The sequence below is a fragment of the Heptranchias perlo genome, chromosome 40 (assembly GCF_035084215.1).
Source record: "Heptranchias perlo isolate sHepPer1 chromosome 40, sHepPer1.hap1, whole genome shotgun sequence".
NCBI lineage: Eukaryota > Metazoa > Chordata > Chondrichthyes > Hexanchiformes > Hexanchidae > Heptranchias > Heptranchias perlo.
In genome coordinates this window covers 18,163,688-18,177,158 of record NC_090364.1, presented here as the reverse complement: position 1 = coordinate 18,177,158, position 13,471 = coordinate 18,163,688, and the positions used below count along the sequence as shown (strand labels likewise).

The 13,471-nt window shown below is 45.4% G+C and overlaps 1 protein-coding gene across 1 annotated transcript in view; it reads right to left on the bottom strand.

Annotated features, from left to right (window-relative positions):
• Positions 1-13,471, bottom strand: part of micall1a (MICAL-like 1a) — a 102,136-nt gene that overhangs the window by 87,290 nt on the left and 1,375 nt on the right. The window contains exon 2 of the mRNA XM_067974717.1: positions 8,246-8,294. Coding sequence (XP_067830818.1) covers positions 8,246-8,294 — 49 coding nt within the window. The remainder of the gene's footprint in view (positions 1-8,245; positions 8,295-13,471) is intronic.

Here is a 13,471-nt window from a genome sequence, read left to right as displayed (position 1 = left end):
ATAGGACGCATCCTAGGTTGCTGAGGGAAGTAAGGGTGGAAATTGCAGAGGTGCTGGCCACAACCTTCCAATCCTCCTTAGATATGGGGGTGGTGCCAGAGGACTGGAGAATAGCAAATGCGGGTGGATGAGGGCAATGCGATTGATGTGGTGTATATGGACTTTCAAAAGGCGTTTGATGAAGCGCCACATAATAGGCATGTCAGCAAAATTGAAGCCCATGGAATAAAAGGGGCAGTGGCAGCATGGATACGAAAGTGGCTAAGTGACAGGAAACAGAGAGTAGTGGTGAATGGTTGTTTTTCAGACTGGAGGGAGGTGTACAGTGGTGTTCCCCAGGGGTCAGTAGTAGGACCACTACTTTTTTTGATATATATTAACAACTTGGACTTGGGAATACAGAGCACAATTTCAAAATATACAGATGACACAAAACTTGTAAGTGTAGTGAACAGTGAGGATAGTAATAGACTTCAAGAGGACATAGACAGGCTGGTGGTATGGGCCGACTCATGGCAGATGAAATTTAACGCAGAGAAGTGCAAAGTGATACATTTTGGCAGGAAGAATGAGGAGAGGCAATATAAACTAAATGATACAATTCTAAAGGGGGTGCAGGAACAGAGAGACCTGGAGGTATATGTATACAAATCTTTGAAGGTGGTAGGAGGTGTTGAGAAAGCGGTTAAAAAAGCATATGGGATCTTAGGCTTTATAAATAGAGACTAAGGGTGCAAAAGCAAGGAAGTTATGTTGAACCTTTATAAAACACTGGTTCAGCCACAGCTCGAGTATTGTGTCCAATTCTGGGTGCCATACTTTAGGAAGGATGTGAAGGCCTTAGAGAGGGTGCAGAAAAGATTTACTAGAATGGTTCCAGGGATGAAGGACTTCAGTTACATGGATAGACTGGAGAAGCTGGGGTTGTCCTCCTTAGAGCAGAGAAGGTTGAGAGAAGATTTGATAGAAGTATTCAAAATCATGAAGGGTTTAGATAGAGTAAATAAAGAGAAACTGTACCCATTGGTGGAAATTTTGAGAACCAGAGGACACAGGTTTAAGGTGATTCGCAAAAGAACCAAAGGCTACATGAGGGAAAACCTTTTTTATGCAGCAAGTAGTTATGATCTGGAATGCGCTGCCTGAAAGGGTGGTGGAAGCAGATTCAATCATGGCTTTCAAAAAGGAATTGGATAAATACTTGAAAGGAAAAAATTTGCAGGGTTACGGGGAAAGAGCAGGGAAATGGGACTAACTAGATTGTTCTTATAAAAGCCGGCATAGGCTCGATGGGCCGAACGGCCTCCTTCTGTGCTGTAACCATGCTTTGATCAGCAAGTAACGTAAAAGGGAACACTAAAGTGCACGTAAAGAGTAAAAGGATAGTTAAAAGAAGGGTGGGGCCGATTTGAGATCTTCTTGTGGAGGCTGAGGTACTAAATGAACACTTTGCATCTGTCTGTACTAAAGAAGAGGATGCCGCCGATGTCACAGAAAAGGAAGAGGTAGTAGAGAGATTGGTATAGATAGAAATAGATAAAGAGGAGGTACTGAAACAGCTGGCAGCACTCACAGTAGAAAAGTCACCTGGTCCAGATGGGATGGATCCTCGGTTACTGAGGGAAGTAAGGGTGGAAATTGCGGAGGATCTGGCCACGATCTTCCAATCCTCCTTAGATATGGGAGTGGTGTCAGAGGATTAGAGGGTTGCAAATGTTGCACCCCTGTTCAAAAAAGGGGAGAGCGATAAACCAGGTAACTACGCGCCAGTCAGCCAACGTTGGTGGTGGGGAAACTTCTGGAGACCAGAATCCGGGACAAAATTAATTGTCACTTGGAAGAACAAGGGTTAATAAATGACAGCCAACATGGATTTGTTAAAGGCAAATCGTGTCTGACAAATTTGATTGAGTTCTTCAATTAAATAACGGAGACGGTTGATGAGGATAGTGCAGTTGATGTTGCGTAAATGGACTTTCAGAAGGCGTTTGATAAAGTACCACATAACAGAATTGTTAGGAAAATTGAAGCCCTGGAGATGAAAGGCGCAGTGGCAGCATGGATACAAAATTGGCTGAGAGACAGAAAGCAGAGTGTAGTGGTGAACGGTTGTTCATCAGACTGGAGGGAAGTATACAGTGGTGTTCCCCAGGGGTCGGTATTAGAACCACTGCTCTTTTTGATATATATTAATGACCTGGACTTGGGTATACATAATTTCAAAATCTGCAGATGACACAAAGCTTGGAAATGTAGTAATCAGTGAGGAGGATAGTAATAGACTTCAGGAGGACATAGACAGATGGATTGATAAAATGGGCAGGCTCATGGCAGATGAAAAGAAATGAAGTGATGCATTTTGGAAAGAAAAATGAGGAGAGGTAACATAAATTAAATGGTATCATTTTAAAGGGAGTGCAGGAACAGAGAGACCTAGGAGTTCACATACACAAACCTTTGAAGGTGGCAGGACAAATTGATATGGCTGTTAAAAATCATATGGGATCCTGGGCTTTATAAAAAGAGGCATAGCGTACAAAAGCAAGGAATTTATGGTAAATCTTTGCAAATCACTGGTTAGGCATCAGCTAGAATATTGTGTCCAATTCTGGGCACCACACATTAGGAGGGATGCCAAGGACTTGGAGAGGGTGTAGAAAAGATTTACCAGAATGGTACCAGGGATGAGGGACTTCAGTTAAGTGGAGAGACTAGAGAAGCTGGAGTTGTTCTCCTTAGAACAGAGAAGGTTAAGTGGAGAATTAATAAAAATGTTCAAAATGATGAGGGATTTTGATGGAGTAGATAGGGTGAAACTGTTTCCAGTGGCAGAAGTATCGGTAACCAGAGGACACAGATTTAAAATAATAGGCAAAAAATTCAGGAGGAAAAGAAAGAGAATTTCTTTACACAGCGAGTTGTAATGATCTGGAATGCACTACCTGAAAGGATGGTGGAAGCAGATTCAAGAGAAATTAAACAAATACTATGTGTCTGTCTTCACGGAAGAAGACACAAAAAACCTCCCAGAAATACTAGAGAACCAGGGGTCTGACGAGAATGAGGAACTGAAAGAAATTAGTATTAGTAAAAAAGAAAATAGTACTAGAGAAATTAATAGGACTGAAAGTCAATAAATCCTAAGGACCTGATGATCTACATCCCAGGGTTTTGAAAGAGGTGGCTATAGAGATAATTGGTTGTCATCTTCCAAAATTCTATAGATTCTGGAATGGTTCCTGCAGAAAGGAGGGTAGCAAATGTAACCCCACTATTTAAGAAAGGAGGGAGAGAGAAAACAGGGAACTACAGACCGGTTAGCCTAACATCAGCAGTAGGGAAAATGCTAGAATCTATTATAAAGGAGATGATAACAGGACACTTAGAAAATAATAATAGGATTTGGCAGAGTCAACATGGATTTATGAAAGGGAAATCATGTTTGGCAAACCTATTGGAGTTCTTTGAGGATGTAACTAGTAGAATAGATAAGGGGGAACCAGTGGTTGTGGTGCATTTGGATTTTCAGAAGGCTTTCGATAAGGTCCCACAAAGGAAGTTGGTGAACAAAGTTACAGCACGTGGAATTGGGGGTAATATACTGGCATGGATTGAGAATTGGTTAACAGACAGAAAACAGAGAGTAGGAATAAACGGGTCTTTTTCAGGTTGGCAGACTGTGACTAGTGGGGTACCGCAGGGATCGGTGCTTGGGCCCCAGCTATTCACAATCTATATCAACGATTTGGATGAGGGGACCAAATGTAATATTTCCAAGTTTGCTGATGACACAAAACTAGATGGGAATGTGAGTTGTGAGGAGGATGCAAAGAGGCTTCATGGGGATATAGACAGGCTAAGTGAGTGGGCAAGAACATGGCAGATGGAATATAATGTGGAAAAATGTGAAGTGATCCACTTTGGTTGGGAAAAACAGAAATGCAGAGTATTTTTTAAATGGTGAGAGATGGGGAAATGTTGATGTTCAAAGGGTGTCCTTGTACATGAGTCACTGAAAGCTAACATGCGGGTGCAGCAAGCAATTAGGAAGGCAAATGGTATGTTGGCCTTTATTACAAGAGGATTTGAGTACAGGAGTAAAGATGTCTTACTGCAATTATATAGGACCTTGGTGAGACTGCACTTGGAGTATTGTGTACAATTTTGGTTTCCTTACCTAAGAGAGGATATACTTGCCATAGAGGGAGTGCAGCAAAGGTTTACCAGACTGATTCCTGGGATGGCGGGATTGTCGTATGAGGAGAGATTGAGTAGACTAGGCCTGTATTCTCTAGAGTTTAGAAGAATGAGAGGTGATCTCATTGAAACATGCAAAATTCTTACAGGGCTCGATAGGGTAGATGCAGGGAGGATGTTTCCCCTGACTGGGGAGTCTAGAACCAGGGGTCACAGTCTCAGAATAAGGGGTAGGCCATTTAGGACTGAGAGGAGGAGAAATTTCTTCACTCAGAGGGTGGTGAATCTTTGGAATTCTCTACCCCAGAGGGCTGTGGAGGCTCAATCATTGAGTACATGCAAAACAGAGATCGATAGATTTCTAGATATTAAAGGCATCAAGGGATATGGGAATAGTGCAAGAAAATGGCGTTGAGGTAGAAGATCAGCCATGATCTTGTTGAATGGCAGAGCAGGCTCGAGGGGCCGGATGGCCTACTCCTGCTCCTATTTCTTATGTTCTTATAATAACTTTCAAAAGGGAATTGGATAAATACTTGAAAAGGAGAAATTTGCAGGGCAATGGGAAAAGAGCAGAGAAGTGGGACTTTTCAAAGAGCCCCCACACATGATGGGCCAAATGGCCTCCTTCGGTGCTGTATGATTCTACGAGGATGGTCATTTGGCCCATCCAGAGAGAGCCTACAGACCCCCTCCCTCCACTGGGCACTGGGCCAGCCATTCTTAAATAATGCCAGGTTTTCAGTCTCTGCTATTTTACCCGGAAGCCAGTTCCATGTATTGAACATTCTTTGTGTAAAGAACTTCCTGATATAGGGCTAACTTTACCATTAAACCTGTGTCCCCCTGATTTACTCTTGCAATTTAATTTGAAGTAATTTTTGCAAACCTCTTGCTATCCTACATATCTCAATTAAATCACACCTCAGTCACCTCCTTTGAAGGTTAAAAGTTCCTCTAGTCTATCTTCATATCTCAGATCTGAAAGGGCGGTGGAAACAGATTAAATAATAACCTTCAAAAGGGAATTGGATAAATACTTGAAGGGGAAAAATTTGCAGTGCTGTGGGGAAAGGGCAAGGGAATGAGACTAATTGGATAGCTCTTTCAAAGAGCCAACACAGGCACGGTGGGCCGAATGGCCTCCTTGTGTGCTATATGATTCTATTCTATAAGACAGGACCAGCACAGAACCATAGGAATATGTGACATTTGGTGGAGCGTAAATGACAGGACATCAAAGAAAGACGCACTTGCTTTTCGATAGCGCCTTTCATGACCTCAGGACTTCCCAAAGCGCTTTACATTTCAAAAGTACTTAATTTGCTGTAGTCACTGTTGTAATGTAGGAAACGTAGCAGCCAATTTGCACACAGCAAGGTCCCACAAACAGCATTGAGATAAATGACTAGATCACCTTTCTTAGCGATGTTGGTTGAGGGATAAATATTGGCTAGGACATCGGGGAGAACTCCCCTGCTCTTCTTCGAATACTGCCTTGGGATCTTTTATGTCCCCCATCTACCAAGGCAGATGGGGCCTTCAGTTTAATGTCTCATCAGAAAAACGGCACCTCCGACAGTGCAGCACTCCCTCAGTACCGCACTGGAGTGTCAGCCTAGATTTTGTGCTCAAGTCTCTGCAGTGGGACATGAATCCACAACCTTCTGACTCCAAGGTGAGAATGCTACCCACTGAGCCACTACTGACACCCGAAGTTATCCTGATAGATTCAGTAAGCATGGGCTGATGTGGAGCATTGCAAAGCAAAAAAGGGAATGATCAAGAAAATAATAGTTAGTGCTGGCTTAACAATGGTAATAGAATTTTCCCACACTGTTTGCCCCTTCCCTGAACAGCCCACTACACACATTCACCAGCCTCTGTGTAAAGTAGTTAATCTAGATTCTGTGCCCCTGTCCTCATCTCAGCCTGAGGCCGGGTCCCCTGGCCCTAGAGTTTGTGGCAATCGGCAACATATCAGGATTCAATTTATCAATATGCTTAAGGATCTTAACAGGAAAAAAACTCTGCCCATCACCCAAGGGTGCAGACTGATGGGGAAAATCTCTGCCCATCACCCAAGGGTGCAGACTGATGGGAAAAAGCTCTGCCCATCACCCAAGGGTGCAGACTGATGGGAAAAAGCTCTGCCCATCATCCAAGGGTGCAGACTGATGGGAAAAATCTCTGCCCATCACCCAAGGGTGCAGACTGATAGGAAAAAGCTCTGCCCATCATCCAAGGGTGCAGACTGATGGGAAAAATCTCTGCCCATCACCCAAGGGTGCAGACTGATGGGGAAAAGCTCTGCCCATCACCCAAGGGTGCAGACTGATGGGAAAAGCTCTGCCCATCACCCAAGGGTGCAGACTGATGGGAAAAAGCTCTGCCCATCATCCAAGGGTGCAGACTGATGGGAAAAATCTCTGCCCATCACCCAAGGGTGTAGACTGATGGGAAAAAGCTCTGCCCATCACCCAAGGGTGCAGACTGATGGGAAAAAGCTCTGCCCATCACCCAAGGGTGCAGACTGATGGGGAAAATCTCTGCCCATCACCCAAGGGTGCAGACTGATGGGGAAAATCTCTGCCCATCACCCAAGGGTGCAGACTGACGGGAAAACCTTGTTTTCCTACTTTAAATGAGAGCTGTCAATTACATCACTCTCTCTTCGGGTGTGTTGAAGTGTCTGGGAGCCCAACAGCTGACAGATAGTAACCAGCTAGTGTTATACTAAACATGTGCTTGTCACAGCCCATCATATTCACTGACTGCCAGAGCTGTGTGTCATTATCACACTCATGGCTACCCTGTGTGTGTTCTGTTATCACTCACTGACTGCCCTGAGCAGTGTGTCCTGTGATCACACTCACTGCCCTGAGCTGTGTGCCGTTATCACACTCACTGACTACCCTGTGTGTGTCCTGTTATCACGCTCACACCTGCCCTGAGCTGTGTGTCATTATCACACTCATGGATACCGTGTGTGTGTGTGTCCTGTTATCATGCTCACACCTGCCCTGAGCTGTGTGTCATTATCACACTCATGGATACCCTGTGTGTCCTGTGGTCACACTCACTGACTGCCCTGGGCTATGTATCCTGTGATCATGCTCACTGGTACTCGTGTTCACTGGTCAAAAGGCACCAGTATGTCTTCATGCTGACTCACTGCAGTGTGCACCTGCTCCCTGGCCAATAATAATGGATCTCTGGACTAAGACTGCAGCTACACCAGACAGTAAAACTACTGGGGTAGACGGCAAGTAGTTAAGAATGTTCTAATTGGGCTCTTTAAGTGCAGAGAGACATGACTGTGCAGCTGAAAGTTACACACATGCTCCTAGTACAGGTGCCAGTCTTACAGAATTAATACAAACACCCTACATTATAGGGACAATCAGATCAAATTGTAATGGTCCTCCCACTGATTATTGACACCAATCTGGCCCAGCCAGGGACAGGCACCCTAGTGGGACAGTCTCCCAGGATTTGCAGGAAGTTCCTGAAGTCACAATGGTTGACAACAGTCTTTACAGATTCACAGCAGAAGTAGTATTTCTACTCATGTCAAATTAGTGTGAGAAACTAGGATCTCACGCTCTGAGTTCCTTGGTCTCCAGGCTGCTCTGTAATAGGGAGGGGACTTCTGCCAATGGCAATGCAAGTTAAAAGTTCAGAAAGCTGATGGTACAAGACGCTGTGCTCGTAGAGTTGCTGGTTATTAAAAGTAACCCCAATGCCGCAGCAGGATGAGCTCACAGCAGCCCCTGTACGTCCTGAACTGACTCAGTACCACAGCATCGAGCAAAGCAGAGCACATAGCACAGCATTTCATTCTCTCTGTACTCAACCATGTGAGAAACCACAAATACCACATTGTCATTGTTTCATCTCTTTTTTTGGGTGGGAGAGGGAGGAGTGTGAGAACGTGAGGCAAAGACTGTTCATACAGATTTCAATGCAAGCCTAGGACCAGTCCAGGAAATGGCTAGTTGGAACCAAAACAGGAAACTTCTTGTTTTATTAATAATGCAACACTTACCAGACGATTGTTCTCGTAGATGTTTTCTTTGGAGAGTGAATCAAAGTCTCTGAAAAAGAGACAAGGATGTCAGACACAATATGTCCTGTAACAGGGGCTTCAATACAATCAGGGACAAGAAACGGAGGGAGACAGAGAGAGAGAGAGAGACAGATAGAGAGACACACACAGAGATAGAAAAAGAGTAAGAGAGTGAGAAAGACAAAAAGAGGCAGAGAGAGATAAAGAGCGAGAGACAGAGGTGAGAAAGGCAAAGAGAGACTGTGTGTGTGTGTGTGTGTGTGTGTGAGAGAGAGAGACAGAAAGTAAGAGAGAGTGGGACAGAGAGTAAGAGACAGACATCATTACATCCCCCTCCTCAATTATCTGCTTGTGATGAGCAGCCGAGCCCCACGTGCTGCCCGCTCACAATCAGCCACTTTATCCACGTTATACTAGATGTCCTTACATGTCGTTAAGTGGTAGAGAGCGGATCAGCTCAAACACATCCTAAACAGAGATAACTCCTGCAATCAACTTTGTTCAGGGAACGAAAAGGCTAGATATGGCAAGAGGCAACCATGGCATCATGATTAATAAATACTCAGTTCCAAAGAGATATTACTTTCACGTTTATAATTGCGATCAGAAGGGACTGTAGGACTGTAAGCACAGCAGACTCGTAGGTTCGTATGGGGCCAGGTCACACGTGGGTCCTGTGGGACTTTGTGTTGGAATCACTGCTGGTCATCACCTTCATTAATGATTTGCACGTGGGCAGTAATAGGACCACACACACGTTTACAGAATGACAGCCTTGGTAGTATTGTGGCCAGTTTTGGTCTTCCCACACAGCACAGAGGAGGGTGGCCAAAGTGAAACCCAGGCTTAGGGCTCTTAGTTATCAGCACAGGCTTCATGACGGGGGCTATTTTTATTAGAAAAATTTCAGGCTTAAAGAGATGATTGGGGTTTTTAAAGTGATAAGGGGATTAGATTCTGTCCAGTTAGTTAGATTATTTGAGATGACTGGGAATGGAAGATCCAGGAGTAGATATATAAAATATGTAGAGAGTGAGGGTGAATGTTAGGAAGTATTTATTTTCACGGAGATGTCACCCGCTGGAACAGATCATAGTATGATACAGCACAGGAGGCCATTCGGCCCATTGTGCCTGTGCTGGCTCTTTGAAAGTGCAATCCAATTTGTTCCACTTGCCCTGCTCTTTCCCCATTGTCCTGCAAATTTTTCCTTTTTAAGAATTTATCCAATTCCCTTTTGAAAGTTATTATTGACTCTGCTTCCACCACCCTTTCAGGCAGAGAATTCCAGATCATAACAATTCGCTGCGTAAAATAAAATTCTCCACATCTCACCTCTGGCCCTTTTGACAATTACCTTAAATCTGTGCCCTCTGGTTACCGATCCTCCTGCCACTGGAAACAGTTTCTCCCTCATAATTTTGATACCTCCATTAAATCTCCCCTTAACTTCCTCTGCACTAAGATGATCACTGAGGCATATGATTGATATGGACTCCCTGCACAGGTTCCTGAGAGAGGAGGATGTTTCGAGTTATAAAAGATAGGTTGTGGGTGGCTGGCGTAGTTACTACTGTCTCCGAGCGAGCGAACGAGGGGTGGGGGTGGGGTGAGTGTGGGGGGGCAGGGGGCTGAGAGGGGGAGGGTGGTCACGGGTCTTTTGCATCCTCTTTCATAAGTTTGTATTGAGTTAGAGACGAGTTCCATTTTACCACGGTTGAGTAATCTAAGCTTTAAACATTAGTGCAGTCCAAAGGAAACACAATCTGATGGTGCGAGCCGTATTTTTTACTTATTCGTTCATGGGATGTGGGCGTCGCTGGCGAGGCCGGCATTTATTGCCCATCCCTAATTGCCCTTGAGAAGGTGGTGGTGAGCCGCCTTCTTGAACCGCTGCAGTCCGTGTGGTGAAGGTTCTCCCACAGTGCTGTTAGGAAGGGAGTTCCAGGATTTTGACCCAGCGACGATGAAGGAACGGCGATATATTTCCAAGTCGGGATGGTGTGTGACTTGGAGGGGAACGTGCAGGTGGTGTTGTTCCCATGTGCCTACTGCCCTCGTCCTTCTAGGTGGTAGAGGTTGCGGGTTTGGGAGGTGCTGTCGAAGAAGTCTTGGCGAGTTGCCGCAGTGCATCCTGTGGATGGTACACACTGCAGCCACAGTGCGCCGGTGGTGAAGGGAATGAATGTTTAGGGTGGTGGATGGGGTGCCAATCAAGCGGGCTGCTTTGTCCTGCTTGCTGTCGAGCTGCACTCATCCAGGCAAGTGTAGAGTATTCCATCACACTCCCGACTTGTGCCTTGTAGATGGTGGAAAGGCTTTGGGGAGTCAGGAGGTGAGTCACTCGCCACAGAATATCCAGCCTCTGACCTGCTCTTAGAGTCATAGAAGTTTACAACATGGAAACACAGTATTTATATGGCTGGTCCAGTTAAGTTTCTGGTCAATGGTGACCCCCAGGATGTTGATGGTGGGGGATTCGGTGATGGTAATGCTGTTGAATGTCAAGGGGAGGTGGTTAGACTCTCTCTTGTTGGACATTGTCATTGCCTGGAACTTGTCTGGAGCGAATGTTACTTGCCACTTATCAGCCCAAGCCTGGATGTTGTCCAGGTCTTGCTACATGCAGGCACGGACTGCTTCATTATCTGAGGGATTGTGAATGCAACTGAACACTGTGCAATCATCAGCGAACATCCCCATTTCTGACCTTATGATGGAGGGAAGGTCATGGATGAAGCAGCTGAAGATGGTTGGGCCTAGGACACTGCCCTGAGGAACTCCTGCAGCAGTGTCCTGGGGCTGAGGTGATTTAAATACCATGCTGATATAAATACCATGAATGGGGACTGGAGAGGCCAATTTAAATCTGAAATCAGTTCCTCTATGATTGAAACACATTCAAGCCTTTCAGTCCTCAACCAAATTGTTCCTATAGATGCCGACTGTCAGCCCCTCAGCCTGGAGCGTAGCTCTGGGCATCGAACTAAACCGGGCTGTGCGGCAATTCAAGGTCACACAGTATTTAAACCCTTTCTGTTAACAGTGCTGTTCTGCTGCACCAAATGCCAACACGTAGTGCTGTGTCAATTCCTGGCTCGGTAAATTCCTCGTCGGAACAGGGCAGCAACAGAAGGGGGCAGCGGCAGAAGATCAAGGCAAAGCCAGCAAAATGTACAGCTGCATATAGCTAATTACTACATCACAAGCCTCCATCTTACACCCTCCCGCACTGTGAACTAAACCCCAGGCTGCCTTTTCAGGCCTTTCAAATACCCCAAATGGAAATTCAACCCCCCTCCCCTGCCAGTGTCACACACCTCACTATGGTCCTACAATGACCATTATGGGTTGGCTGCATATGGAGGGAGTTTTATTCACTGAGGAGGGACCTCCATCCGAATCATTAACCTCCCTTTTCTTTTTCAGTTTTAATTGCCGATTTCCAGAATGGTGATTTTTTTTAACCTATAGTTCTGTAACCGACAGATGTGAGGCATAAGAGGGGGAGTCAGGTTGGCCTCCCCATCACCAACCCATACTGTATATCTGCAATCCCTCCAGTGCCATTCTCGTATCACCATCATAAGCTTGTATTTTTGCACGGCTTTTAAGAGTGGGTTACAATGGAGAACTTTACAGTCGCCCACTCTTATTGATACTACACTCACAACATTATTGCCTCCAATCCTTTGATGATCCATAAAAACCTGGATTCTTTTTCTTAAGGAGAGATTCATCATGTGCCTTTCTATTGTAACCCACAGCCACCAATTCTTCCCTGCCTTTACCCTTTGTCCTTCGCCTATCAAGAATCTTGGCCTCATTTTCTCCTCTCATCTGAAGTGAAACTCCCACTCCTCCTCCATGGATAAAGCCACTTCCAAGACACTTGGTTTCCACCTTTGTGCCAAACACTTCTCCCCTGTATAATTCGCAGTCTCCAACTTCTTCTTGTTTTCCAGCCAATTTCGGGTGGATCTGGGATAGGAGTGGGAGGTTGGCTGGGGGAGAGTTCCACGGTCTTGACCACTTCCAGGAATGGTGTGTGTACTCAAAGTAGGTGGTAATGGTGTGACCCCATACATCACTTCTTCCACCATTACTTCCACAGGACAGCAGCAACTAGCACCAAATATTACTGTGCCAGGCGGAAGGGTGTTTATATTCTACAGGCCTCTTCAGGCAGTGCAATGAGTTGCACTCCCTGATCCTCTTTAGCAGCTCACCACAGTGTCCCCAACCTGCAGCAACCGTGCTCTTCCCGCCAGAAGCCCATCGGACTGATCAGGGCTCGCGGCAGGAAGCTGAGACCACGAATCACCTTCCCATCAATGCACAAAATCCCAACTCATAACTCTGTGCAGAGCCCCAGCCCAGGCTTCAATTGTAATCCCACATCTGGTGAAGCTCTCCTAATACCATCCCTCTCTCCTGGACTGGATACAAAGTAGAACATGGCTGTGATTCCCTCTCTCACCTCGCCCCCACTTGGCAAAACCTTTATTGTCTCTCTATCAATAATACTACAGTCAGTCCTCTCTTGTTCCTCCAAAGTTGCAAAGACCCTATCCTGCCGGCTATTCCTTCTCTCTCATCCTCATTGTACTGGAATCAGGACTAACCTGCTCCAACTCTAAACCTCACCTTATGACGACTTTCTGGCCAGTAACAATCTACAAGCTTTTAAAACAAACCCTTGGCGTCACCTAATCACTGCCTCACTTGCTTGATCTCTCCTGCTCTTTTTAACCTTGTGGTTCTGCACTGTGGCCCTGGGCTCCTCTAACAAGCAGGAGAAGCAAACACTTCCTTCATCACGTTACAAGTCTGAGTTTCTCCAATCAGACTTCACACAATTAAAGTCACTCTAAGAAAATCATGATAATCTTCCCTTATCATTAGAACATGGCTGTATTTCTCACCTCTAACCCCACTGCCATTCCAAACCTGAAGATTTCAATGATGCTTATTACAAATCCCATCGGGATGAATGCTATGGGATAACACTATAATAGAGGATCTTACGAGTGAGTGTAACAGGGAGAGCAGGTCCCAGTGTGGAGCCCGACTCTCAATTGCACCCATACTGCCTACAGAAATAGCACTTCTGATAAGGAGTATGCAGGATTGTTTCTGCTCTCTGCAGATATCGGAGAGAAGCTGGTTCAAATTCCATCGGCCACGATCGCTTGATCTGTGCAC